The sequence below is a fragment of the Taeniopygia guttata genome, chromosome 1A (genome assembly GCF_048771995.1).
Source record: "Taeniopygia guttata chromosome 1A, bTaeGut7.mat, whole genome shotgun sequence".
Classification (NCBI taxonomy): domain Eukaryota; kingdom Metazoa; phylum Chordata; class Aves; order Passeriformes; family Estrildidae; genus Taeniopygia; species Taeniopygia guttata.
This window is the reverse complement of record NC_133025.1, coordinates 10,546,104-10,574,052: the sequence shown is the minus strand read 5'-3', so window position 1 is coordinate 10,574,052 and position 27,949 is coordinate 10,546,104. Positions and strand designations below refer to the sequence as shown.

The 27,949-nt window shown below is 37.5% G+C and overlaps 1 protein-coding gene across 1 annotated transcript in view; it reads right to left on the bottom strand.

The window, feature by feature from the left end:
* SEMA3C (semaphorin 3C) overlaps positions 1-27,949 on the bottom strand; it is a 115,951-nt gene that overhangs the window by 6,527 nt on the left and 81,475 nt on the right. The window contains exons 10-16 of the mRNA XM_002187727.7: positions 27,150-27,219; positions 24,417-24,561; positions 19,532-19,754; positions 8,934-9,022; positions 6,741-6,782; positions 5,311-5,468; positions 1,952-2,019 (exon numbers count right to left, since the gene is read on the bottom strand). Of these exons, the coding sequence (XP_002187763.1) occupies positions 1,952-2,019; positions 5,311-5,468; positions 6,741-6,782; positions 8,934-9,022; positions 19,532-19,754; positions 24,417-24,561; positions 27,150-27,219 (795 nt within the window). The remainder of the gene's footprint in view (positions 1-1,951; positions 2,020-5,310; positions 5,469-6,740; positions 6,783-8,933; positions 9,023-19,531; positions 19,755-24,416; positions 24,562-27,149; positions 27,220-27,949) is intronic.

The following is a 27,949-nucleotide window of genomic DNA, read 5'->3' as shown; positions in this document are numbered from 1 at the left end:
AGTCCTAAGACTGGCTTTTCTCAGACTGTTTTATCTCCTACTGTTTTCTGTTTCTTTCATCAACTGATATGTGAAATTGAAATCCATTCTTCTGAAGGAGGGAGACTTTACCTGGTTCTAGTCCTTCAGCACATTTAGGAAGCTGTACAAAACCAATTCTAACTTTTAGGAGAACAATGAGGAAATACTTCACATTCAAAATGCATTTCTGTAATGGCTATAAGGGCTAACACAAACATAACAATATTAAACAGATCTGAAATGGACACATACAAGATTGCTTAGTTCTTGATGATTTATTTAAAAATAACAATGTGCCAAAAATGTCAAGTTTATATGTGCTTAGAGGTCTACCATGTTTAAAGACTTGGATTCAGCATTATGGCCCTTTATGAGCTTGGAAGATTCCTTGGCTTTGCTTGGCTCTCTGCTCTTTTGTCCTTTAGGTAGATTTCATTTTTTTCCCCAAACATAGTCATTTTGCTATAAATGGCTCTAATTATATTTTGCAAGTGTCTAAATTGCTCTTTCATCTTTTTTTTTTTTTTTTTCTGGAAAACAACTGCCATCTACCTACCCTATATCCCACTGCTGCCACTGAAACTTCCTTGTCAAAGATGCTAAAATACATAAACCTATAAATATATCCACGTTACAAAAGTGGCTGGAAAACAAGAAACCTGTTTCGCAAGACTGTCAAGGTTGAAACAATTTTTCCCCCTCAGGGCAGAATGCAGACAGTTGACATTCTCATATTTTCCACATGGAAGGAGCAGACACCCACCCTTGGGACAGACAATGGGTGGGAGGTCTCAGCAGATGCCTGCAGGGGAAGACACGTAGCTCACTTGCTTCAACACGGATCTCTCAGAGCTCAGGTGTATTTTCTAACACTGGGGCCATCTCTTGGAATTACCTGTTCAAATTCTTCAGCTTCACATAAATGACCTAATCCTGACTCATGGGGAAAGGCTCATTTAAGTAGAGTGATCTACATCCAACTGACTTCTGTAGTCTTTTCTGATTCAGAAGATTCTTCCAACAACTAGTGGAGACTATTTCAGTAGAATTTTTATTAACAGAACCTTTCACATGTAACTCTTAAGGCATTGTTCTTTGATTAAAAAAAAATCAATAACAACATTTACAATCAGCTCTATTACTTGGTCACCAGGTGGCACAGATGAGAATATACTACAAAATTCAGACTCACAATAGAGATGAAAGGAGCATAATTCTCTGTATGCACTTGGTCTGATGGCATACACTGCCACTGCCTAGCTCAGACATGCATGGGGCTGAAGAAGATTGAGCTTCCTTTATATATGTGTTTACTCCTATGACTTTGAGTATATTTGACTGGTGTCCATCTATCTGGAGAAAGTGGTGGCTGGGAGGGCAAAGCCTTGGCTCCCCTGGCCATACTCACCACACCAGGCTGACTAAAGAGCTGGAAATAAGAGACTCTATAAAGAAATTTGGAATAGTTTTTTTTTCCCCATGAGAAGGGAACAATCATAAATCAAAAGACAGGCCAGCCTAGATCCTGCTGTTTGCTCAAAGGTGTGCTCCAAAACTCAGTATGGGATCAAATATTCAGAAAAAAACGGAGGTCCAAAGCTTAAATAAATGAAAAGGCATTAATAAAGACTGATGGGAAACAGAGGTAGAAAAGTCCTCAAATTAACTTTACCTTTTTCTAGCCAACAGTGTCAGCTTCTCAATTCAAATATGCTGAACTATGTATTTCATGGCTCAACATTTTATCATATATGTGCAAGTTTCATATAATTGCAAGGAAAGATGCTAAAACCAAATCAAAACAAAACTCAGACTTGGAAAATAATTATGCTTTTCCAGTAAACTGTACTGATAATGTCAGTTATAATGAATCATATAAAGGAAAACCATGTGTGCTTTATATAGCATGAGTATCTCTAAATTACAGTACCTTTCAGGTTGAAACCTCGGCACTGAGTCAGAGGGTTTCCATGTCTCACGTCTTGTCTACGGCTCCTCCTGCAATAGTTTGTAAAAACAAAATATTATTCCAAGATAGCTACACTGAAAATAACCACTTTTTAATTTGTAGATTTGTTGTGTTTTTTTTTTTTTTTTTTTTTTTTTTTTTAACTAGATCAAATGTTAGGGATAGTTCATGACCTGCTGTGAGTGTGCTTTACTCTTAGCAAGCTTGTTGGTGTGAAGATACTGCTTAGGTGAAGCATCTCTTGAAGCTTATAAAACAGGTGCTGGTTTTGCAGGTAAAGCAGTTTTGCTGTGGAGATTTAAGGATGGAAAGATGGGAGGTGATACATGAAAGAGACCTCTGTTCACTCACAATATTCAGCATTCAAAGCCAAAAACCCTAGCTAGAACTCTTCATGAAGGCAAGCAGCTAACAATGAGATGCATAAGATTCATACTGCTCATATCTGACACATCAGCACAAAATTATGATAAAAGGCATGTTCCCACCTCCATTTTAGCAAGTACCTTATTTTTGGTGCCTATAGCTACCTTCATAGCAGAGTGACTAAAGTACTCATACAGAATGGTGGAGAGTAAAGATTCTGTTCTGTCTTCTACTTGAAGAGATGTGACTATTTCCAAAATATAAAAAAACTTACCAAGTACCAGGATACTTCTTAATAGGGAATTTAGTATATAATCTGGATTACAGATGTAAAATCATGATTCTGTAGCAAACTGTCTGGGGAGCTTACTGGGAATACTGGCATTTCAGTCCTCCTCAGCTAGCAAGTCACAGCTCATAGAATTCAGTGCATGAAAAGCTGGTGCACATTTTTTTTTTTTTTTTTTTTATTATTAAGACATATTATTTTCTTTGCTAAATATTATGTAAGGTATTTATCAAGTTCAAGAAAAAATGCACTGCTGATAGATTGCTGCAAATGGACACTGCTGGCATATTCAGCTGTATTCTGAACCATGCACTAAGCACCCGAGGATCAAAAACTACAAAAAGCCCCTGGAGCTCCAGTACAACTAAGTGAAGGGTGACACATCTAAGACCACATTATACCAGGTAATGCACAAACAAAGAGAGAGAGCCCATAATCCCCTGTCACCTGATCCCTCACTGCATCGTTTGAAAAGGAAATATTTGAAAGGTGATGTTTCAAAGGAGTAATTACTGAAATTCCAAGAGTAGTTTTTATGTTTACCATCAAAAATATTTCATTTTATGCCTTGGGGTCTTAACCCTTGTGAACTATTTACATGAGTCAAGGCCATGAGGAATTTCTGAGTTAATGTCAGAGTTCTTGTGATACCATGAGCTGCTTCACACTGTCAGGGATAGCACGTTGCTTGCATTAAGCAGTTCTGAGAATGTAAACTTAGCACTTAGATATTATTAAAAAAAAAAAAAAAGTGGTAGTTAGAAAATAAAATAATTTCATAAGGTGTTATGGGGTAAATTGATGTTGCATGAGGAACTACAGTAATTCACGGGAGACAGAAGTGTCAAAAGAAGCAAATAAGCAAATGCATACAGCAGAAACTACTGTCTAGACAATGGGATTTGGCTCTAATTACCAATGTTTTCTCGTTCATAATTTGCCCTTGTTAGATAAAGAGACAACTCATTTCCTTCACATATGAAAACCAGATCTTTTTCCATACAGTTAGAGGTGTTTATTTTGGTTTGACATAAGGAGCAAATTGCAAACAAAATATCATCATGAAAGCAAGCCCCAGTGGAAATAGCCCTGGGTGGGTGTACATAAAGGGGATGGTGAACTGGAAACTGCACAGGCTGGGTGTACCTGACTGCTCCTTGTACCTTTCAGCAGCTGTGTTACTGTAGGAGTTAGGTGGCCTGAGACTTGGGGATTTTCCTTTTCTTTCCTCCCCCGTATTCTGACCTTTGTTCCATGGAAGTAAACAATGAGTTTGCAGACTGGTGGCTGAATATTTTCAGTGAAAGCAGTTAGCAACCCCATGTACTCTACCCATTGCTATGTGGCCAGTTTGGGCTTTACCTTGTAATCTCAGGTAAAGAATGAATCAAGAAAACTTTACAATAACAAAAACAATTGTCCAGGGGATGACATTACTATCAGCAGATCTAAGCTTTGCCTGTTTCTGTCAACTGTCTCCTTCTATGAGGGAACAGGAGTAAAACCCAGTGATTGTGTGTAGCCTTCTGCACCTGCAGCTCAGGTGCAGACACCGAGTACAGACACAGGTTTAGGCTGGATATCAAGAAAAGTTCTTCATCCAGAAGGTGGCTGGGCACTGGAACAGGCTCCCCAGGGAAGTGCTCACGGCACCAAACCTTGAAGAAGTGTTTGGGTAATGCTTCCAGGCACATGGTATGATTCCTGGAGTGTCTTGTGCAGGGCCAGGAGTTGCACTCAGTGGTCCTGATGGTCCTTTCCATCTCAGCATATTTCATGATTCTATGATTCTAGAAAATGCAATCTAAACTTCTTCTGGAACAATTTGAGGCTGTTTCCTCCTGTCCTTTTGCTTGTCACCTGAGAGAAGAGTCCAACCCCTGCTGGCTACAACCTCCTTCCAGGTAGTTGTAGAAAGCATATATCTGAAAGGTTTGTTCCCTTTGCAGGAACACTTCATTGTGTATTCTGTAGCTTTGTTTGTATATGAGTGAAATCCTATTAAGACAAGAGTTCACTACAGCCTTCTGCTATTAAATCTTTCCCCTGGGAGGAAGGAAGGGACTCTTGTTTTGCATAAGATTATGAGATGGACTATTAGTTCTGCTGCAAATTAAACAGAAATTGCTTTCCCTGTCTGCTTTAATAAACCTCATGTCAAAAAACCCAAATCCACAGGCATTACATGGAAATCACATTTGCCTAAAATTTTCCTGAAAATAATTCTTCTCGCTTAGGAACAAATGAGGAACAAAAAAATATAAATGAGTTTATTCCTCAGATAGCCTGAGAGATCTTTTGCTGTATTTAGGGCTATCATAATTGCATCCATAGTAAGTAATTGAATTTAAATGAAGGGAACAAATGTCTCACTGATTTTGTGTGCGTGAGACAGAAAGATTAATATTTATGATTAAGAACCATTTTTTTCCTTTTCTTTTTTCTTCCATCAATTACTTTAAATATGAAAAACCAATCTCTTTACCATACACTCTTGCAGCATACAGTCCTAAGTGATGAATAACTCCAAGCACAACAGCTATGGGGGTATTGTTTGTACATGCTAATGAAAGGAATCACATCCCACTTCTCCATCACATCACAACACTCAGAACAAAAGCCATCTTCCCTTGCAAACTTCACTGGGCTGCTTAATACTGCTCACCTTTTTCCTGTGGGATAAAACCTGGAGCAGGAGTTGCCATCCCAGGCGCAGTATGGGTCTCGGGCCAGGCAGCAGTCTGCACAGGCAGTCCCGTAGATGTGGCAGCGATGCAAGGAGACCTGGGTGACCCCTTCATCCGAGCTCACATACAACTGTTGCTGCAGGAGGAAATGGGAAGATTTAGCTCACATGTGGAGAAGTTTCACCCAAGACCTGGCTAACACACCCAAAGAGCCTTTCAATTAATTTTGGAATTAACTCAAGACTAAGAGGGGAACCAAGAATACATATAAAGTCAAGATCAACAGAAATCTCCCAGGTGATCAGGCATATATTATTTTCACCTTCCTGCTAGAAAACACCTAGAAACACTGGGGAATGTTAATGGTTTTTTGGACATTGAGTGTCATTGTTCTGTTTTGGGACAGACAGGCTGACTTAATATTGCTCAGATTTGGGAACTTGGTTCTTATTCAGTGAGGATTATTGGCTCAAGCCTTTGAACTAAGTATTTTCTCTGCACACAGTCACTTTAATAAATATTATGCAGAGTTCCTAGTTGGATCCTCCAGTGCGTATATTTCCAAGATGTAAAACCTAGAGATTATGTTGAGGCTTATGGCCAGATTCTGATAGCCTTATAAACCTGGAAAAATAAGCCAAGAGAACTTTCACAATACACCACAGCTTTTGCAAGAGAAGTTCAAAGGGAGTAGATCAATACCAAAATCTGGGCCAAAATGACTGTTTTACTCAAAAAACAATTAATCATTCTAAAAATATAAATTAATATTGAACAAAACCCCTTGAAATTCCTTTGATCTTCTTGTAATAAAAATGAAAAAGCATACTGAAATTGAATTATTGAATAATACTTACTTAGCGGTAGCTTTGTAAAATATTGAGCAACATCTTTCTTGCAAAACCATAGAATACACATTTTTAGCTTTCGTTTTAAGTATTTCAGCAGAAAATCCTCTCAGCTGTTTTAACAATTCTTACTGCTATTTTTTATTACTACTGAACAAACATGCACAATTGCACCATGGACCCAACAGCCAACACTGCCCTTTTTAACACTGATCAGACAGACTTCCAAGGAAAAATTTCTATTTGGGACTTTAGAGAAAAAGACAGGGAGGGTGAATTTCCTCTCTTAGAATTTATTTTTGATTCCTTAACTGTAAATCAAAATAACAAGAGACCCGACACTTTCAGTTAATTAGAAATTATACTTAATGAATAGAAATTGGTTTATTTTAGTGGAAGGGTATATAAACAGTTCCTGCAAATGTCACTCAAGTTTTCTGTACTCGTTATGGAAAATTCACCTACAATTTAGTGTGCTCTACAAGAACTGATATTCTAACATCTAAGCCAATTTACTTCTCAGTTTATAAGCACTAAGCAGGCATTCCACTTTGCCTTACCTTTTTAGATGAAATCTTCATTGTTGTTATAGGAGAATTGCTCTGAAAGACAGAGTTACAAGCCATTGTCAAACACTCTGTCCCAAAATTAATATTTAAAAGTCACCAAAACCTAAGTAATATCTAAGAAAACTATACATTTTTATATCCTGGAAAGGGAGCACTCACTCCTACTAAGTACTGCTATTTTCAGAACTAAACAAATGTCATTTAAACAATTAATGTCTCACAAAATACATTGCTGAAACTCAAGACATTATTATTACATGTATCTAAAAGGTTTTTGTACACTTATAATTAACCTGCATCTGTGCTATCTCAGAAATAGAGGAGTCATTACTTTACCATTGTAATAAGAAACATTTTTTCTTTAATGATGATGATAAGGAAAAATCAAATAGCTCATGAATAAAATAAAAAAAAATCAAATAGCTCATAATTAAAATAGCTCATGAATATTTACCACATGATCCAGACAAGAATACAGAATCCTTTTCTTATAAATTATCTACAGTTCATATGGTTTGGTTACCACGCAACATATACATTCAGATTGTTAATGACTACATTCTTTTAAAATGGCCTGAGTGTTCTTGAACATTTCTTTCCCAGAGACAGTACTGTATACTACTGTGTGTCATCATAGCAGTCTATTAATGTCTGTGTCCAAATCAAATATTAAAGAGCTGGAAAAGGAATTGTTACTTTTCTTGCCTTAAGGGGTTATGTTCATCCAAACAAGTGATAAAATTGATGGTAATAAAAATGTTCAGCATTTTTTTACGATTCAACATTTGCTCAGTCACAAAGGAAAGCCATAACAGTGGGCTAGGATTAATTGCAGATGACCACAACACAGCAGGGAGGTCAGGACTAGAAAATCTGTCTGTGAATCATGTGAATTGGCAAAGATTTGGGGAAGTTTAGAGCTGTTTCATGAACTGTTTGGAGTCTGCAGGTCAAATGCAACATTGGACCTGATGCCACATTCTCCTTTCCTTGTTTACTCTGGAAGGGGATCTCTTCTTTGCTACCCTTGATATTAACTAGCACAGGCCCTATGACTTTATCCCTGATCTCTTGGAGAGTCTCTAGCATCAAGATGCCACACAAATTGTAACAGCAGAAGTTATGATATCATGGTTTTTAGGGTTCAGGTTAAAAAGGTCTGTCCATAGAGGCCCAGAAACTATGCTTAGGCTGAGATTCCTCTTAACCCACCTATTTTTGTGCTGAAACATTAATTTATGTTTCAGTAAATGGAATCTGCACTTTCTGGTGAAGAATGTGTTTTATATAATATCAATCACATATATCTTTTTCAGCAGGAAGTCTTCAACGAAAGCCTAGGAAGACTAGCTATGCCTTTATGAGTGTTAACACAGAGGCCTTTATGAGTGTTCCTTTTCTTAAGGAAACTGTTAATGCTGCCTCACTAAATAAGCTTAAATTTTCCTTTTTGTATTATGTTAATAAAATAGAGAAAAGGCCATGACAAAATCCTTAACTAAGTTTATAGACACATACTACCACTTGCCCCAAGACTACTGTTTAATCAATAGCCCATCCAAATATTTGAGAGGGGTTTTTTAACATGAGGGAGAACATTTTCTTTAGGTTATTACAGTTGTTACGTGGCAGAGTGATTGACAGAGCCTATTCCTTTATCTCCCTGTAGTTTTTGTGTTTCTTTTCAGCTTATGTTCTTTTAAACTTGTAGCTTTCTTGACTCCAGAGGCATGTGACTTTGAAGAACAGGAGTTAAGCAAAAAATCCACTAATTTGATTTCATTTTGCAAATGAGAACTAGAAAGATCTTCAGATAATCAAAGTACAGAAATCTGAAATTCCAACCATACACAGCTACAGCCTCTATAGTGATGCCAATGATAAAAGTCTCCTTCTGGAAGCCATTATAACATGACCTCCTAAAAAACTGATTATCAAAATCCTTCTAGTCAGTGTATCAACATAAAAAATAGGCAACTGAAATACAGGAGAAGGAAAGGCTTCAGCTAGCTCTAGCCTTCATAACAGCTAATGTTTTGTAATCTTTATGTGGTTTTCAAACTGACAGCATGCACAGTTACTTGATCCTTTACCAAATCACAGTTGCCCTTGCCAAAGTCTGTTAGAACAAAGTGTTTGTGTGAACATACACACTGGAAAAACAAAAGGAGGAGAAAGCCAAACCTGAAAAACCTCCATCTCTTCCAAAATGAGTTCTCCACTTGCAGAGAAGTTGGTGGGTAGGACAACAACTTTCTGTACAGTTCCTTGATCTGCAATAGGTGAGACCATGTAATACAGAGAGGGAGAAATAAAAAAGCAGATTAACCTTCGTAAATTATTAAAGGAAACCATCTAAGCAAACACTATGACAAAGAGGAAGGTAAGAAATGTTCAGTAATTTCTATGGTTTGGAGTCAGTAAGAATGATGAGATGATTCCTTATACAGGAATACTATCACAGTATTATTCTCATATATGAACATGTCATGATAAGATTGGAGTTATTAATGTTACTGTTACCATTCTATACAACAAGATCAATCAAAATCAGCATATTCTGTTCCTGTACAGACACACAGAGGCAGAATTTATCCTAATGATCTTAAACTAAAACACAATATGAACAGGTAAAAGGAAGCTACTGCAGGACGTGATACATTCATATCTTATAATAAAATGCTAGGATAACTGATGACATGAATGGCAAACCTCCCAAAGAATAACTCTACCTAGAACACACTAAGATGAAAGCTTTTTTTAATGAAATAAAAACAATAATCAAGTACATTATATATTGGTAGGAGTTAATATTTTGCTCTGTAAGATAAAAAGAAAAATCAAGGTGAAGATATTTTAGCTATTGTATCACGGTTTCCCTCTCAAAAGACAGTTCCAAGCCTCACAAATCCACTCAGAACATAGTAGTAAGTAGAAATATGTGTCAATGACAGTGTTTTTGCAGGATAGATGTGATGAGTGAGACCAAAAGGGAATTTGTGACTAGTTTTCCAAATTTCTTATGTGGAAAGAATACGTGTGATGAAGGGGTCCATCTGTGAAGGCTCTTACAGGCTGGGACAGCCACTGGAGTATTTCTGATGTGGCATAAAAGGCAGACTGTGGAATAATCACAAGAATGAGCATTTTAACTTGGAAAAAGCACATAGGATACCTCTTACCTAAAAGACCTAGAAACTAGACTGAGTAGAATATCATAATGATTCTGAGGAATGGGAACACATGGTACAGGTTCTGTTCAGCCTTCAAAAGTTTTAAGAGCATTGTAGAGTTGTGCAGTTGATAGAACATTAGCATAGCACAAAATAGGCAAGTATCTACATTTATTAGGAAATTTCAGTTTCCTGTTTGGCAATTCATAATGAAGAGAATGTAAGCTGAAAAAGTTCAATTTTATTTTTGCTTTAAGCTCAGTGACTAAATTCTATAGGTAGAGCTGCAGGGTAAGATGACTACTGTAAGTAATGTACATCTTATTTCACTCAAGGAAGCCAGACACCACCACCACCATCACTACTACTACTACTACTACTACTACTACTACTACTACTATTACTATTTCTACTACTAGTAGTTGTTGTTGTTTCTGCTGTTATTATTGCTACCAAAAAAAAAAAAAAAGGTTTAAAGCCAGAATATTGATATTTAATCACTTGACCACACACAAAGAGCACATTGCAGTATTTTGTCTTAAAAAACAAAAAGGAAAAGAGAAACTGAAAGCTGGCAAGACTTAAAAATGTGTAGCTATCAAGAGTACATGCTCAGGGCATGTTAGGAATGAATTTTTCATGAGAATTTTCCACTGAGACATTTATTCGCATTATACAATGGCATGATAAAATAGTTCCTTCTGAAGAAATTTCACTGAAACCAAATCTTGTTATAGCACAGCTGTGGTCTAGCCTGGGTGCCAGTATTAGCTAAGCTATGAGAACCTGAGAGAGATTTACTAACTGCCAGGACCCACTGAAGTGTTAAACTGCTGCAGATGCCTCCCTCAGAGGAAAGGAGAAAGGGCTTATGTGTATTTCTTCTCCTACTTAGGGAATAACCCACTCACACATGTACATGGCTTCAGTCCAGTCTACCTCTGCTTCTTTGCATTCTTTTATCAATTCTCTCTCTCTAACATTAGACTCTACCTTACAAAATAATCAGAAGTGCAGGACGGAATTGTAGGCCTTTTGTGGTGGTTTTTTTGGTTTGGTTTTTTTGTTTTTTTTTTCTTTTTTATTTTGAAACTGCCTGCAAAGTGTCAAGTACCTGTAACCCTGACATACAGGGCACTAAGCATGTTGACAGTGACCTTACCTGCAAAGGAATGTAAGGCTGCTGGGCCTCTGAAGAACCGGTTTATGTCAATGATCCATTAGCACATGCCACACATTTAAAATTCCTACATTGTCTTGAGTCCTCAAACATTGCCCCAAACTGAAATTAGAACCTGAGGGGAGATTTTTATCCTGGGCATGGGCACAGAAAATACGATAATGCCTGACGCCAAGTCCTTGTGTTCTAATAACCTCTCCTATTTGTAAAGCAGGTTCCTATCTACCCTTTTGTCACACCCCAGAAGAACACACAGAGTGAAGGACTGTTTACTTTCCTATTCATTCCCTTTGACTCAGTATTTTAGCATTTACTTTGACTCAGTATTGTACCATGATGGACAAATCCTTGTAGAAAGGAATGTTCCGTTGTCTTAAAGAAGACTTAATACAATGTTTAAAGTAAATACTCAACTAGGCAATAGAAAGCTGCTGATTAAATAAAATTTTTTAAAGCAAGGGATTCTATTAATCTGTATATATATCTATATCTATATCTATATCTATATCTATATATATATATATATGTACACCTATATATAAACACTTCCAATAATGTACAGCTTATAGGCTATAGTTCTCCCATTGCTTCTAAAAATAGTCTTGCTACTGTTGCTCAGCCTTTTTCTTAATAAATGAAAAGCAAATATTTGTCCCCAAACCCCACTTTTCATTCCTTTCTCAGCAGCTGTCTCCACTGCTGTCTCCACTACAAACACAAAATTTGTATCTGACAAATCAAATCATGTACATGTGTTCACATAGAAAGCTTATGGTATACTTGAGTTTTGTTGAAGATCTTGTTTGATTATTTCTGCTAATGGCAAAAAAGTGAACTAAATTCCCTGGGTCAGAGGAAAGGATGAAGCACTGTGCACTGCAGGACACTTATGCAAAGCAGTGTCTGAGCTGTTTCTGAGTGCATTTCACAACAGATAGGATTTTATGCTGCAAATCAGGCATAAGAGATCTTCAAACAAGTGCAGGTGAAATTTTGAAATTTTTTCAAGTTTGGTCAGTGTACAGAATTAGAAGGTAATCCTCTAAAATACATAAAAATGAACAACATGGTTTTCTTCACTATTTACATGTTTCTTCCTGAAATCCACTTGAAAACAGTTCTCCATTGCTATGATTTTACACAGTCATGAAAAAGCTACTATGTCTCTAGAATATTAATCTGCCACTAGCAACGAAGAGGCAGATTTTTGCTCCCACTTTCCTATTTCTTCACTGGGAGCTGTTTGCAGCCTTGCATCAGCTCAGCAGTCTGTAAATCAAGGGAAGATGGACAAACAAAAGAAAATCTCCCTCAAGCTGACAGCAAGAGGACAGGAGTGACTCAAAATGCTTTTCCATTTAAATCTGTTTAACAAATGCAGGTGTCCCAGCTGGACATTAGAGACAATGACACTGAGATCACATTCCCTCTGAGAGGACTGAGAGACTGGGAACATAAGAGAGGAAAGTGCAGGCTAAAAAAAAGGTAGAATGTATTCAGAGTGGGAAATAAACGAAGAAGGAAGGCATTCCAATAAATGGAATGGAAGCATAAGAGGCAAATCATCATCATCATAATTAAAATAATATTTACGATAATGTAAGGCATGATTTCAGACTGATATTAATCAGCTAAACTTCATCAATACCAGTTAGACTGTGCCTGATTATATTAATTCCTGATCTGCCTGACCATGGGCAATGGAAAAAGCAAAGCTTAATGAAAAGACATGAAAAATGCAGAGGTTTTTGGCTGAATCAGAAGGTCTGAGTAGAAATCTTATTCTCTGAATTTTGACTAGTTTTTATTTTCCCAGTTCTAAGTGAACACTGCAGCTGTCAGTAATGTGAGCCCCAAAGAGAGCCAGAACCCATTTACCCCTGAGCCACATCACATGGACAAACTGAACTACAAATAAAACCCCAAAATTTTCCACATAATAAAAAAATGACTGCAATAGGCACCATCTTCTACTCTGATATGAGTTTTGAGAGGCTTCCTTCAGTAATCCCCACCCCTGATGGGTCTGACACTGCCAGAGACCCTCTAAAAACTTTTTCTCCATGTTTTACCTGTCAGCCTAATGGCAGCTAATTATTTCTGGTCTCTTATCTGAGTTGAACCTGATGTATACAAATAACCTTATGAAGAAAAAAGAAAGCAAAACGTTTGTAGAATGTTTGAAATCTGTCTGTTTGAGAAAATGTTGAGGCTCAGCAGAGCACCTGAGAGGGTGGCAGGTTAGCAGTCAGGGCTGACAGCAATGTTCCCACGCTCTGTGTCTGCTGTAACTCAAAGCTCCCACCACGGCCACTAACCTCTCTGTGCTTAGTTCACTCATCTGTCAAATGGGGGCAATTTTTTTCCAGCTCATAATATCTCTGTGAAACTTCATAAAATTCAAGCTGCATCAAAGAACAAAAAGACAAATACAAATGCTCACACTTGAGGGTGAAGTTTCTGTATAGCCCCCATTCGGTCAACAACCTTTTGGGGCACAGTGTGCCTCTTTATTCAAGAGCTTGCTTGAATAAAACCCGAACAAGGGAAATGAAGCAGGTGGAGGTACATTAACTCTTAACTTACATATCACCTTAAAAGCCTGTGAAAAAGCTTTGGATGAACAGGTCAGCAAAAGGTTATGAATTACTCAGGCACTGTGACCAAGGGGAAGAAGGAAATTGTGTCTGATGCCTGTTGTGCCACTATTGTGTAACATCATCTTCCCAACCTCAGTCTCAAAAGCTGCTGCCAAGAAAACTATGGGAGGCAAGCGTGCTCCCCTGACCAGATTATCTCTATTAGAATCTGTAGATCATTTGGATATTGCATTACTGGAGGCTACTGTTGTCAGCAAGGGTTGGTTTTCCAAAAGGACAGCCATCATACAACACTATGAAAATGAGTATTAAAAACTTATGCTCTGGAGGCACTTACTGCACCCAGACTTTGAAAACAAATGTTTCATCAGAGAAGAAAAGATAATGAGAAACATTGATCAGCCTCATGCCACATCAGATGCATGTGGCTGACATTAATCATCTCAATAAGCCACACTGAAGTCTGTAGTATTTTTTTATGACAGTAACTTAGATCTCTTTCCAGAAAAACACATCATATCTTGATAGCAAGGAGCTGAAAAAAATACCATTGGTGCCCATAGCTGTTTAATGTACCCAAGTTTGACCCAGACATTTAAATATTTTCGTAGCACCAAGAGCAATAAAAACCCCCTGTGAATAATCTTTTGGTTGTGCAATTTGTGTGTACTTTGACCAAAGGCTTTTGTGCTGCGAGCAGTAGGTGGCATGGTTAATAAATGAATATTAATCTCACGAATATGTTCTCATGGTGTTTTACTGCTGTCTTAAAATACATAGAAAGCAATCTACCAGAAGATAAACACAAAATATTGAAAGCTCAGGTTCTTTAGATGTAACTGAAACAAGTAAACAAATCACAGTAGAACTCTAGGGTGAATCAAAAAAACTCAGGACTCAGTCCTGCCCCATCCCAGAAAGGGAATAATTGAAACAGAACTTTAACCCCAAGTTCTTGAACTGAATGTTATTTCTCCTTGCATAGGGAAAAATACCATCAGCATTGATCTAGTCAAATATGCAAATGAGTGATTATATTCTTTCCAAATAAATGATGTCTTGGATTTCTGTTTGGAAAGACAAGGTAGGTACACAGCACTTTTCTCTTGCACCACTGCTGACTACCAGTCTAGACTCCTTACTCCAAGTCAGCTCACGCCAGACAGGGCTGAAGAGATCCCTTAGGGAAGACCTAACAAAACTAGTGAGTTTTGTGAAGCACTTTGGGAGTCTTTGTTTAAAAGCATAGGAAAAACAGGAGATTGTAATCATTTGAAAAGCATGGAATGCCACATGAAGAATGTCTGTCCCTGGGATTTATTTTGTTTGCTATGCAGGTAAGCAAGGGAGAAAAGCAGTGCATTAACTCTGGGTATGGAGCAGCCCCTGGGAGCACAGCACTGCTGTCCATGGGAGCAAAGGGAACACTACATTTAGTTCACACCAAGGTGAAAAAATTACAGAGCTGCCTATACCCTCCTGTGCCACAGCTACATGATGAAAACCACTGGGGTTGTCGGAGCTCTGTACTTCTGCTATTCTTCACTTGCATTCAGGAACTGATTTATTACTAAGGCTATAGAGGAGGAAGAGAGGAAGAGCTAAACATTTTGTGTGCTTTGCATCTGGCAAGACATAAAACACTCTGATTTCAAGCATGAGACAGGTCACTGACAGTGACAGACATGGCTGGAAACATCTCAGTTCAGCAGCAGTAACTCATCATTTGAGCTGAGGGTAATTGTCACCAGGTGTCAAGTCCCATTGTCTCTGGCTGTGGGGCTCCAGGCTCCCAAGGAAATTATCACATGAAATTCTCCTATACAATGTGGTTTTTGCATTTCCTGGGATGAACTGACACCAAAGCAAATCCCCTCTACATTCCTTTTGACACTTAATATCTCTATCAAATCCTCCTGAGTCTCACAGAAAGCAGAGAATAAAGAAAACAAGTTTCTCCTCTCAGTGGCTGAAACTTGATCACTTTTATTTTAAAGGGCCGAGAAATGCAGTAACTTGCATTGCAACGATTTCTTTGGAGGAAGACCTTGGAAGGTATTAATGTCCTGTGCCCTGCTCAGGAAGAATAATGCCTGCCCTCCATCTCACTAGAAAGCAGAAAATGATCCTTGTCTCCAGTGTAATGAAGAAGATAAAGCAATGAATATATAAAGTATCAAGAGCTGCACTTTCTGTATCTGATCCATAATGGGTCCTGTGCTGGTACACAGAGGAGATTAACATAAGAACAACCTGAGATATGTTGTTGGAGGCCACATTGATCACCTAAAAACAGTCATATGATCATCAAAGGATAAAATGAAATTACCTATTACCTAAATGTTTACCTCTTGCAGAGTTATTAAAATGCTTACTATCAATTTGTGATTTCGAGGACATTTCAGCTTTTCAATAGTTTTCTAGCTTTAACTATCATTGCTACATTAACAATCTATATGGTTTGGGAACTTATGTCTCAATCTTTTCCACTAAGCTTCAGTAGAGTTTGCCTCTAAATAACATTAGGTGCTTACAAAGCATTTAAAAACAATGGCAGCACTATATTGAAAAAACAAATGTTCATCTGAAAGATCTGCACTAGCCTACCAATCTATTACTTTGACTAAACATAGTGATTTGTCAAGGAAGAAAACTAACAGTAAAGTCAAACCTCTCTTTTGCCAAGTTTTCTTGTGAAGTTTTATAGCAAGAGTAGGGATGCTCTCTATCAACACTTTCAATATTTCTATAGTGGAAGAAGACTTCTTCAGGAAAGGAGAAAAAATATCCTAACAGCTCACAAAGTCAAAAATTGTATCTGCATTAATTAAACTAAACAGAAAATGTGGGTTTGTGTTAGTGGTGGGGAGAGGGAAAGGAGAGGAAGAACCCACCTTATAGAAAGCCCTATCCTATTTAGGTTAATTTAGTATTTTCCAACAACTGCAGCTAGGAAAGAGTCAAGAATACCTTAAAGCTCATTTATCAATTTCCAGACAAGAAAACAAAAATACCCAGATCAAAACCTTATTAAATTCTCTGAATAATTCATTGCCCTGACTATGCCTTATCATATACAAAGTATTCACTCCGCATCAGATGGAGACTTGGTAAAGGTTGGGTGGAAAAACATGGAATCATAGAATCATTTAGGCTGGGAAAGACCTGAAAGACCAGCTGGGACCAGGTAGCAGCTGGATGTAGCTCCATTCCCCTCCACTCCCTGGGCCCAGCTGTCCAGCCAATTTTATCCCCAGTGAGCAGTGCTCCCATCCAGGCCATGATCAGCCGGTTTCTCCAGGAGACTGCTGTGGGAAATGGTGTCAAAGGCTTTACTAAAGTCCAGGCAGACAACAGCCAGAGCCTTTCCCTCACCCACTCTGTGGATCACCTGGTCACAGAGGGAGCTCAGGCTGGTCAAGCAGGACCTGCCTCTCACAAACCCATGTTGGCTGGGTCTGATCCCCTGGTTGTCCTGCACACGCCATGTGATGGCACTCAAGATGATCAGAAGGTTGACAGACAACCCTCTGCAGCCCTGAGGTCTGACTGACAGGTCTGTAGTTCCCCACACGCTCCTTCTTGTGGATGGCCGTCACGTAACTTTCAATCAGCTGGGTCCTCCCCAGTTAGCTGGGACTGCTGCTAAATGAAGGGAAGTGGCTTGGAGAGCACTCTGCCAGCTCCTCAGTGTCCTTGGGTGGATCCCATCCAGCCCCAAGGACTTGTTGGTATCTAAGGGGTATAGCAGGTCAGTGACCCTTTCTTCTTGGATTATGGAAGCTTCACTCTGCTTCTTATTCCTGCCTTCCAACTCAGGAGATGGGAGCCTCCAGAACTGGTCTTGCTACTAAAGACTGAGGCAAAGAAGTTATTATGTACTTCAGCCTTTTCACTGTTTCCAGTAAAGGATGGAAATTCTCCTTAACTCTTCTTTTTGCTGCTAATGTATTTATAGAAACATTTTTATTTCCTTTTACAGCAGTAACCAGATTGAGTTCTTGCTGGGCTTTAGCCCTTTTCATTTTCTCCATCCATAACCTCACATGAATTAAGTGGTTTTTTCTTTTCCTTTCACTGAACTGCAGAAACCTGTAGCCTGTAGGAGACATCTGCTGCAATCCCACACTGAAAGCAAGTCCTACTACAGCAAGCTGCTCAATGATGTGTGTGTTGGGTTTTGTACATTTTGAGTCCCTGAAGATGGAGAATTCATAACCTCTCTGGATCCTTTTCCATTATTTGATCATTTTGATGACAAAAAACTTTTCCCATTGTATCTTCTAGCATTGTTTCACATTGCAACTTGTGTGAAATCCCTCACCTTGGCACTGAGCACCTTGAGAAGAGTCCCCATCTGTTTTTTTCCCACTAGGTAGTTGTACCCACACATTCGATAGTTGTCAACAGCATTAAGGTCTCCCCTTAGCTTTCCCTGAATAAACCAATTTTCTCAGCTTTTTCTCATACATCACATCACATAGTCCCTCAACTAATCTTGCTCCATTAGGTCAATGTTTTCTTCGTACTGGTGAGCCCGCAGCTGGGCACAGTACTTCCAACAGGAGCCAAATACAGGAAAAAAATTATTTCCATCAACCTGTTTGCTGGATACACTTCTGCACACACAGCACAGTGTGCAGTTGGCCTCCTTTGGTACATAGGCACTGTGCTGATTTTGATAGTTGAAGAGATTTTTCTGAGTTAAGAGAATTACTTTTAATCCTTTCCCTATAGAAGCCCGATATTCTTAAGAGATTTTTTAGCACCCACTTCCTAAATCTAATATAACAATATGGTTATTCCCAGCCCCATGTGAGTTTGTTGGCAGACACAGTTATTCTACAAGCAGAAAATAATCAGGGCCCCAATAATATGTGAACCATAAAAGCAATGCAAGCTATCTCTGTAATCATTTTCTGATGTTCAGACATATATTTGTTCTCCTAGAGTTCTTTTCCTTTTTCTACTTGAAAGTAAAAAAAAAGTAAAAAAGATTAGCCTTTGTGCTTATTGACCTCCAATGCCCTGTTAAACCAGTGGGAGTTTCAGATGTGAGTGAGTCTTAGGGTCTAGTCAGAGTACCACTCTACTTCTCTGCTTCAATCTAAAGTGTGTGATTCATATCAGAATATTTTAAAAAATCTAAATTCATCAGTACAAGAATCACTTAACCTGTTCCCTGCAGACTTCAGAGATGTAGCACCTGATTCAAATTTGATGTAAGTAAAATCAAAATACAGGTTATCTTAGACAGAAATTATTTTAGAATACTTGGATCAAGCTCTCTGTGTACACTACTGCTAGGACTCCAGCCATTTGTTTGTTTTTCTCTGCTAAGTACTTCCATCTTACTACTGTTTTCTGAAGGAGTTGTTTCTGCCTTTGCAACATCTTGATCATGTCGTGCTTTTCTTCAGATGTAGCTTACACAGCATATATTAAATAATGATGATGAGAGTATAAAAAAAAAATTATAAAGCTAGATTTTGGTGTTTTTTTCTTGTGTTACAGATCATCAAAATCTAATTTTGAATCATATTGCACACAACCACGTTCAAGAGAAATATTATAATTTAGATCCAATAAAATATATACCAGTGTTGTTTTTTATCTCAAAATTAAGATCAATACATTGCACCTCTTGCACATAATGATGTCTATGGCAAAAAGAAAAATACACAGAAAGTAAAAAGAACATAATTCATGGATTTCAATAATATTTCTGTAGATTGCAAACATTTAAACAACTATTTCTGAAAGCTATAAATTGTAAAAACCAGAGTTGATCGCAACAGAGGAAAATGAATGCTGCCAAATTTGTCCTACCTGTTCCAAGAAACAAGACATGGTATCTCCCATCAGCAGCGTTCACTCGATCCACAGCAATCTTTGTATACTTGTAGTCAGCTCCTATCCGGATGATTAATGGCCTCTTGTGGATGGGGTAAATGGGATTAAACATCAAAGGGTGATTCCTAATGAAGGTCACAACATCATCAGGAAACTCTTTGGTTGTCCGCACATTGGGTGTGAAGGCTCCTCCCGGACACTGTAGGAAACATGCACAGTCATGATGAACAAGACTTACCATCTTTCAGAGAGTTTTCATCTCCAGATCATTTACAAATATGGACTGATAATTAACAAAGGAAATTCTCAAAAAAACCACTTCAGACTTGGGCCAAAACTTTGTATATTCTAGTAAGAGGAAAGAAGTATTGAATAGCTACACTTATCACTTCTGATAAAATAAACCCAACTGTGTTTGGTTTCAAAATCCAGCTTGATGGCAAATATCTGTGCTTCTGGAACTATTTCTATATGTTTTTTGCTTCTAAACTGCCTGCTGAAAAAAGAATCCAAGAGATTGGTATGGGAAGATAACAAACTTTGTCATCTGTTTTTTTAGAGAATTAGTACAAAGGCAGAAGACAAAATCTGATACTTAATTGCAATTTGGCCAATATCCCTCTTGTCATTTTTGTTGATTATAAGATGATGAAAGGGCCTGCAACTCATCTTCATTTGAAAGAGAAGTAATATGGAGTTGCTGAGGGAGTCCCATAACAACTTATTTACATCTAAAAAGGTTGTCTATACATTCCTCTATGCCTTAGAAGTAACTGAAGTCCATGAATACTTTGGATGCTTTTTTAAATATAATGAAGAACCATCTAAATAATCATCCCTGAGGCACTCTGGGCCTCATGAGAAACTAAAAGCCATCTTAGAAAACTCAACTCTACTGACTTTGAAACTAAAAGGAAACTGTGAAGAAATCAGAGCTATGTCAGTTCTCCATGTACTTATGTTAATTTACTTCTTTTTATTTTTCAGCTACCACTACCTCATTTTTTATTGCTGCTCCTGAGCTTTATTTTTTTCCTCTTACCATATTTCTGAGCAGTGAAACTCTCCTCAGAGTACTGGAGATATTCAGAAGTGTTTCAACTCAGTATTTTTTCCAATTGGAAAATGATTTGTTCAATAAAAAGTGCTTGATGGAAATTTGTTTATTTTGATGAGGGCCATTCTTACATCTAGGATGGAATTTCTGATCAAAACCACAGACACAAAATAGCCAGTCGCTGTGGAGAGATTTACCTCACCTGACTTCTACTCTTAAAGGCCGGCATTTATTCTTAGGTTTCCTCTGTAGTCAGTAATTCAGACTGAACACCCTGCTTTTAGGTGGCTAAAATTACACCAAATGAATCATATTCTGAGAGATTTGGAATCTGTCTGGGGATATGTGAGTCATGTGTTCAACCTACCTGATGAGATGCAATGTTAGAATTTGGGTTTTCACTTCCCTGGGCATCCCCGTAACCACAGGCAGGAGTGCCTGTTCTGCCCTCATTGCTAAAAGCTATTCCATATTGTGCACCCAGTAAACTATTCATTGGGCATACCAGGAAACAAGCAGAGAGGGGACTTCAGCCTAATCCCAGGCTTTAGAGTCATCCTCTGGCTTCAATTAGGAGTTAATTATTTATACAAAGTAGAACAGCTCTGGTAGGAACTCTTTAAAAGAAAATGCTCTAGCGTCAGTTTCCTCCAGGAAGAAGAACCAGAACTCAGCTCAGACATGGGTTGTTTCTCTCATCTGACATCCTTGCCGATTTATTTTTCTGGGCTCATATTTATCCTAAGGACTTTGTTTTGGCTCTTCTTAGAAATGATGCTCTATGTTTATGCTCTAGGATTGTTCACAAAGTTGAATTCTTTGCTTGCTCTATCCTCTCTGGCATATTCATCCACATTCCGGAAAATGTATGGAACTATCTGTTAAGATTAGCAATAAATACTTAACAAAAACCTGCATTCATCATTAGCAAGATTATTCTACTTGGTAGTGCTCTGCCAGACCCCAGCTCCTTTCAAGAGGGATTCTGTTTCACAAACAGTTCAACTTAAACTTTCCTGTCTCACATAGCTCAATTAGAAGTCTTTCTCTGATACTTCCAACCCTTCCATTATTGACTTGGAGTCATAAGACTTTTGTCTGTGACTTCTTGCAAAAATGTCTGTGCTATGATTCACACCAGCATGACCCTAAATACTCACATTATATCATTGTTCCAAGCAAAGCCTTAACAAACATCTTTAATCAATTAATGGTTTTGCTAAACTAGTGACAAGCAGAAGATGATAGTGAAGAAACCTATAAACTCTCCCTTTCCTGGAGGGATTGAATGGGCATCCTTCACAGATCATTCAAGAGCTTGTCTACACAATTTTATGTTTACACTTGATTATCAGAATTCTTTTATTTACAGCATATTGTTCAATATGCTGTAGGTACAAAAACTATTTCTGTAAACTCTGAAAAATGGAAACTACCCTCAAACATCACTGAGTTTAGTAGCAACCTGCCAATTATGTATTTCTTTTTCCATAAGTAAGTTTTGCTTGTGGAGAAATAAGAAACCACTGGTATTTAGTGAAGGCCAGCCAAACACTGTTGAGTTGATCATGGCCAAAAGAATGTATTGCTTCATTTAATCCTATTGAAGCTACACTGAAGCCTTTCCATTGTTTATCCAGTGTACTGCAACATGATGAACATTCATTTCTACCCAGAGGTTTAGTATGAATATCTCTTTAGGCAACTGCAAAGTAGGATTTTCTATGTCATATAAAAAGGCATCCCTGTCTAGTCCAGCATCCCAGAAGTTACAAAAAAAGTACATTCTAGAGAAAAGAAGATCAAACCCACTGACTGCAAACATGGCTAATCACGCTAACTCTTTGAGTACAAATTCTGAGCAGCGAAAAATCCCCATGTCCCAAGTTTTGCAAATACTTTGACATAAGTGCAAAATAAAGTTTGTGGCACACATTGAAAAGTGGAGGTTTTTTTGGCAGTGAAATAAAAGCAAAGCCAAGGAAACTTCATCTTAGAAAATGACTTGGGGATACTGTGTTGTGGCTGAATCATGAGGAAGCACAAAAGCCAGCGATCCAAAAATGAGAAATGGTCATCTAAAGGAATCTCTGTGAGCTATGATCTAAGAATTTATCTTCAATTTCAGAGCTCACCACCATATCTGGAAAGCGTACAAAATTTCTGTCACCAAGTTAAATCCAAAACGGATTTTTTTTCCCCTTTTTGTTGTGTTGCCCAATTTCTTTAGGCCTGTCTGGAATACCTCAGAAGCCTCTATGAGGTGAACCAAGAAAAACATGGCAGTGGTTGAGGAAACACATACAAACAAAACATTCTGAAGCAGCAAGAAACTTTGAAATGTGACTAATCACAAGAGTGTGAAACTTCCTGTTTAAATAGATCTTTTTTATAAAACCTCAATACACTCTTGAGATTAGAGCTGTATGAATTAATTGCAAGAAAAGACTAATGCTAATATTAGACCTCAGTGAATGTCAGGTATTGATTAGTTAATTCTAGAGCTCTGGGAATGTAAAGTCCTAACTCTTACAGCCACCAACAACTGCACTAAAATGTCATTATGAACTGTGTGAATAGGGAGAGCTATTCCATGTATCTGAGCTATTCCAAGTTTGACAGAAAAAGAGAGAAAAAGAATAAGATTTTTCAGCATAAAGACAAATCAGACTGAAATAGTGATATGGTAAAAGGTTCTCATAGGGACTGGCAAAATTAAAACAAAAGTTAATTTCCTGTGATGAATGGAAAAGCATCGAAGTGTTAATCTAAACAAATATAACTGTGTTGTTGAGAGATAATTTATGGTTCTCTGAATATTTATTTCATTCTGACACTTGACAAACTGTAGGAGTCAATATACACCCACACTACCATACTGACCCTACTGCATCTAACAAATATGGATTCAGAGACAATTCTAGAGAAAGTCCATACATTCCTTATTAAAGCTTGAAATATCAGGTGTTAAATTTCTGCTAAATATAAAATAAGAATAGCTAAAATACGTAAGTAAATAAATAAAGAAAAAAGTGCATTAACAGCAATTTGTATATGTCATAAATTTGAAAAATAAGAAGAAACAACAGTTTTGTTTAAAATATTTCATGAGATACTTTCACACAACTTGGAAACTGATCTATCTCTAATTGTGTACAGAATTTATTGGAAGATAAATTCCTGAAAGCAAGGCATACAAAAAGCTTTCTCACAAAGAAGGTGATGGTGAACTGAATGGCAAGAAAATGCTTTTATTTCTAGGTCTCTCATCTAAGATTCAGAACTTGGCAGGGTATACTTTAGTCAAGTGACAAATCTGAGAAACCTTGTACTCTAAATCTTCTACTACATCTCCTAAGCATCTGAGTAAAGGTGCAAGACTCTGGAGAACTAAAGAAAATTCAGAGAGACAGAAGACAGACTTACAGACATTTGGATCCAAGCTGTGGAACATACTAACAATGTTTTACTTGCATACTTGTTTATTTAGCTACATTTTGCTCAAATGTACACAAAATGAAAATGCACATGCACACAAGACTATCACCTAATGAATGAATTTATATCACCTTTAAAACAGAAAGCAACAAACATTTTACATGACTTTTAATTCTTTCTAGAAGCTTTCCAGACACTACATGATTTGCAGTTGGATTTGCAGGCAACTGAAAAGCAAATAAAATAGTCCTGGATTGTAACTGTTACAGTCACATACAGACTTTTCTCCTGGAATAAATAATATTTATTTATGCATTAAACAAAGAGAAGCCATTGGCAAGACTGAATAAACATCTTTGTACTTACGGTGCCAGGCCGTGGGTACGGAATTCTGCCCTGATATGGAATCAGCTGGTGGTTTGGGCCCTCCTTGTGTGCAAAAGGCCCATTGAACACAGTCTGGATGTCAGACAGATGATACACACACACAGCTGAGCCTTTAAATATGGAGCTGGAAGACAAGAAGAAGTTAGCATTACAAGCCACCAACTTTTTTACAGCTTTTCCATAATTTTGCATGGTCCAATGAGGAAAGAGACCTCTAATGTAATATTTTATACAATTTATTGCTTTTTTATGGATTTAAAATGTTTTACTGGCCAATATGCACCACTACTTCTTAAGATTTAGCAAATTTCTGAACAGGGAACTCAAAAAAGAGAGAGGCAGGCACTACCCTACTGGTGCAATAAAAAGATTTCCTAATGCTAAATATAGGAAATCTGCCTCCAGTTAAATCAGTGGCAAAAATATTGCTGACTTCAGTGAGGCAGGAGTTTTATAAACTTTGTACTGCCAAGCTCAGCACAGGTTTCCAGAACTCCTACCAGTATAATAACCACAAGATCTCCATGAGCCTCTTAAAATACATGGCTAAAATATTAATCAAAACATCCAGAGCAATTACAATTGGTTGGATTATTTTAATAAGTTTCCAGCTTTTTTGCAAAAAATGGGGAAAAGATGTAGCTGTAAAGGAATTACTCCTATACAGTCCTCAAATCCACCCATAAAACTGGACTCATGAAGATCCAAGTTTGAAGCCTCCTAAGGGGAACCCAGGGATTTGCCTAAGAAAAAGGCAAAAAAGTGCTCTTCCCATTGTTCTAGATTCAGCCACAGGTCCAGGCAGCACAAGCCCTGAATGGTCTCCATCACCCCATGATGATGAAAAGCACTAGGGGAAAGATTTCCAGATTGATACTCCCTCATTTTTCCTCTTGCTGCATGCAAGATTTGCAGTATTTATTTTTAAAAAGTGGAAACTCCAGACAGTCTAAGATCTGCCTAGTGTTAACTGTAGGATGAAGATAATCCAAGTAACTGTTTTCAATTGAAGAAGAAAAAACACTCCAGAAAAAAGCCTGAAAACATTACACATAGTGTCTAAACAGTAAAAGTGAAATCCATATTGCTCTCAGCTATATACAGATTAGCAGAATGAACCTTTTAGATGGATTATGGTATTTGTGGAAATTTTACTAGGTATTAATAGATTTTGAGAAATGCATTTATTCTTTCCAGATGTTTTATGTTAGATTTACAGCATATTATGACACTAAAATAATTTATCTCAGTATTAATTGGTTTCCTTCTGTATGATTAAGATAAAAATACTAGTAGTTATTACTTCCTATGATGTTTCTCTCTTGCTACTGCTATGAGTTGAAAGTCTACAGAGATGAAGATACAAGAATTATTAAGGAGTAAAAATCTTCATGGTTTCTGTATTTAACTAGATAACATATTCAATCTATAGTTGAACAAAAATAAAGCAAGATTAGACCATGTGGTTCACAATAACAGAAATGCATGTGTAAAAACTTCAGTAGAGAGAGAAAATAGCTTGAGAGCCAGGAAAAAGTGAAGTTTTCTCTTTTTTGTCACGTTATATGTTCATGTGATTCAAATCTTATTTCCACTGAGAAAAGAATTCTACCAGAATAGGCAGAAGTGTTTCCAGTTCAGTCATATTGCACCCCCAACCTAATAAGTGTGGTTTTACTACTGAACATAAGCTCATCCTTTTCTCTTTTTGTAAAGTACGAATTATATACAGCACCTAAGTTTACAAGTTATGTGAAGCTTTTTTTTTTCCCAGTTAAATTCTCCTATCGTATTTACACATTTAAGTAGACCCCTATATCCCAGTGAAAAAATCTTCGAGAAAAAAAAAATCTGAAAGGACTTTTTTTACTAAAAATTGCCATTAATTTAATTATTAATAATAAAACACATAATTTTCTATTTTAATAAAATAATTTAAAATAAAAAAACCCAGAAGACTTCTTTGAACACAAGAAATAACAGCTAAATTATAAAGGGTAGTATATCAGAAATCAGGGGATAGCAACCAACTTTACTCTTTGTTAATACTATGTAATGAGGGCAAGAGAAAAAATAAAAAAGGTAGAGGTGGAAGAATCTGTTGATCCACCTATCAGTCTATCTTTGTGGAGAGTTTCAGCCATATCTAGTACTTCCACCACCCCTGGGAGCTGAGCAAGTGCTTTCTAAACCAGACAGCAACTGGAAACAGGGAGCAGCAAGGAGGTGACCAAACGCCATGTGAGCGTGTCCTTTTGTAGCCAACTGAAGCCAGTATAGTTATTTGCCATCTCTGTGATCATCAGCCAGCTGAGAGACTGGAAATGATTTGTATGAATTCATGTAAGATATCCTAGTTTGATCCTTCAGGGTGCTGGATGTTCTTCAGGAGGTGTTAAGTGCTCTCAGATGCCACATGAGCTCGCAGCATTGAAGTCATTTAGCTTTCCACTGCTGAGCAGTGACAAGTGGCCCTCCAAGGAAATGTTTTGCCAGTGGCAGCTGACAGTATGTCAGGAAGCAGTTTGGTCCAAGAAGCACAGCTCTGACATAGATATCAACAACAATAATACTGAGAATCCTGCATGCAAACCACGGCCACAGCAGACACACAAAACTGCCCAGCACAGCCTTATCCACAAAGTATTAGTTTCAGTTTTCATACAGAAAATCAGGCAGTTCAGGTAACCTTTTTCAAATCTCCATGTTTACCTTGATGTTGTAAAAATTCCATACACAAGTGTTGTTCTGGGGTTATCCGTCTCTAGGAGAAACACATCCTCTGTAAGAAAGAAGAACATTTTGAATAGTAAGAAAAACTTTATTTTCCAGTTTAATTTATGATTTTATTCCTCCTAAACTCAACAGTAGTTTTATCTAAGACTTGAATGGGAAAAAGGAGACTTACCACATGAACAGATCATATATGCATAAATCTAGGACTTAAACAGTCAAAAGCAAATTTGGAAATTAACTCCATGCCCTCTAAACTTGTAGAGACAGAAGGCAAAGATTTTCAAATACATTCAGAATCTATGTTACACATTTTTCTCAGCTGTATCTTGTTTCAGCAGGTTGTTTAGCAGTAGGAAAACATTAAAGTTGCAGTAGGCTAAAGACAAAGAGTTCCCATAGATGGATGTAATCAAAAACGGGGAAATTAGGTGTTTTATTGTCCAGAATGCACTGGAGTGCCCTCACTAGAGCATTTTTAACATGATACGAATGTCAGACAGCTTTGCAGTAAAGACTGTGAGAGAAGGAAACCTCCTGCCTCCTGTTGTGTAGGGATTTATTGACTGCACTGTGCAAAACTGCACCCAGTCAATGAAATTAATTTACCCACTATAACCTCTGATCTGCTGATTTTTTTTCACTTCAGTGAAATCTACTTTAATCTCTGACAGTTTCTCCTTACAAATGTTTTTAATAACTATAATCATGCTACCTCTTAAACTTAATTTACAAATCAAAAAAGACTGAACTGTGTGAGCTTTTTATCACAGAATATT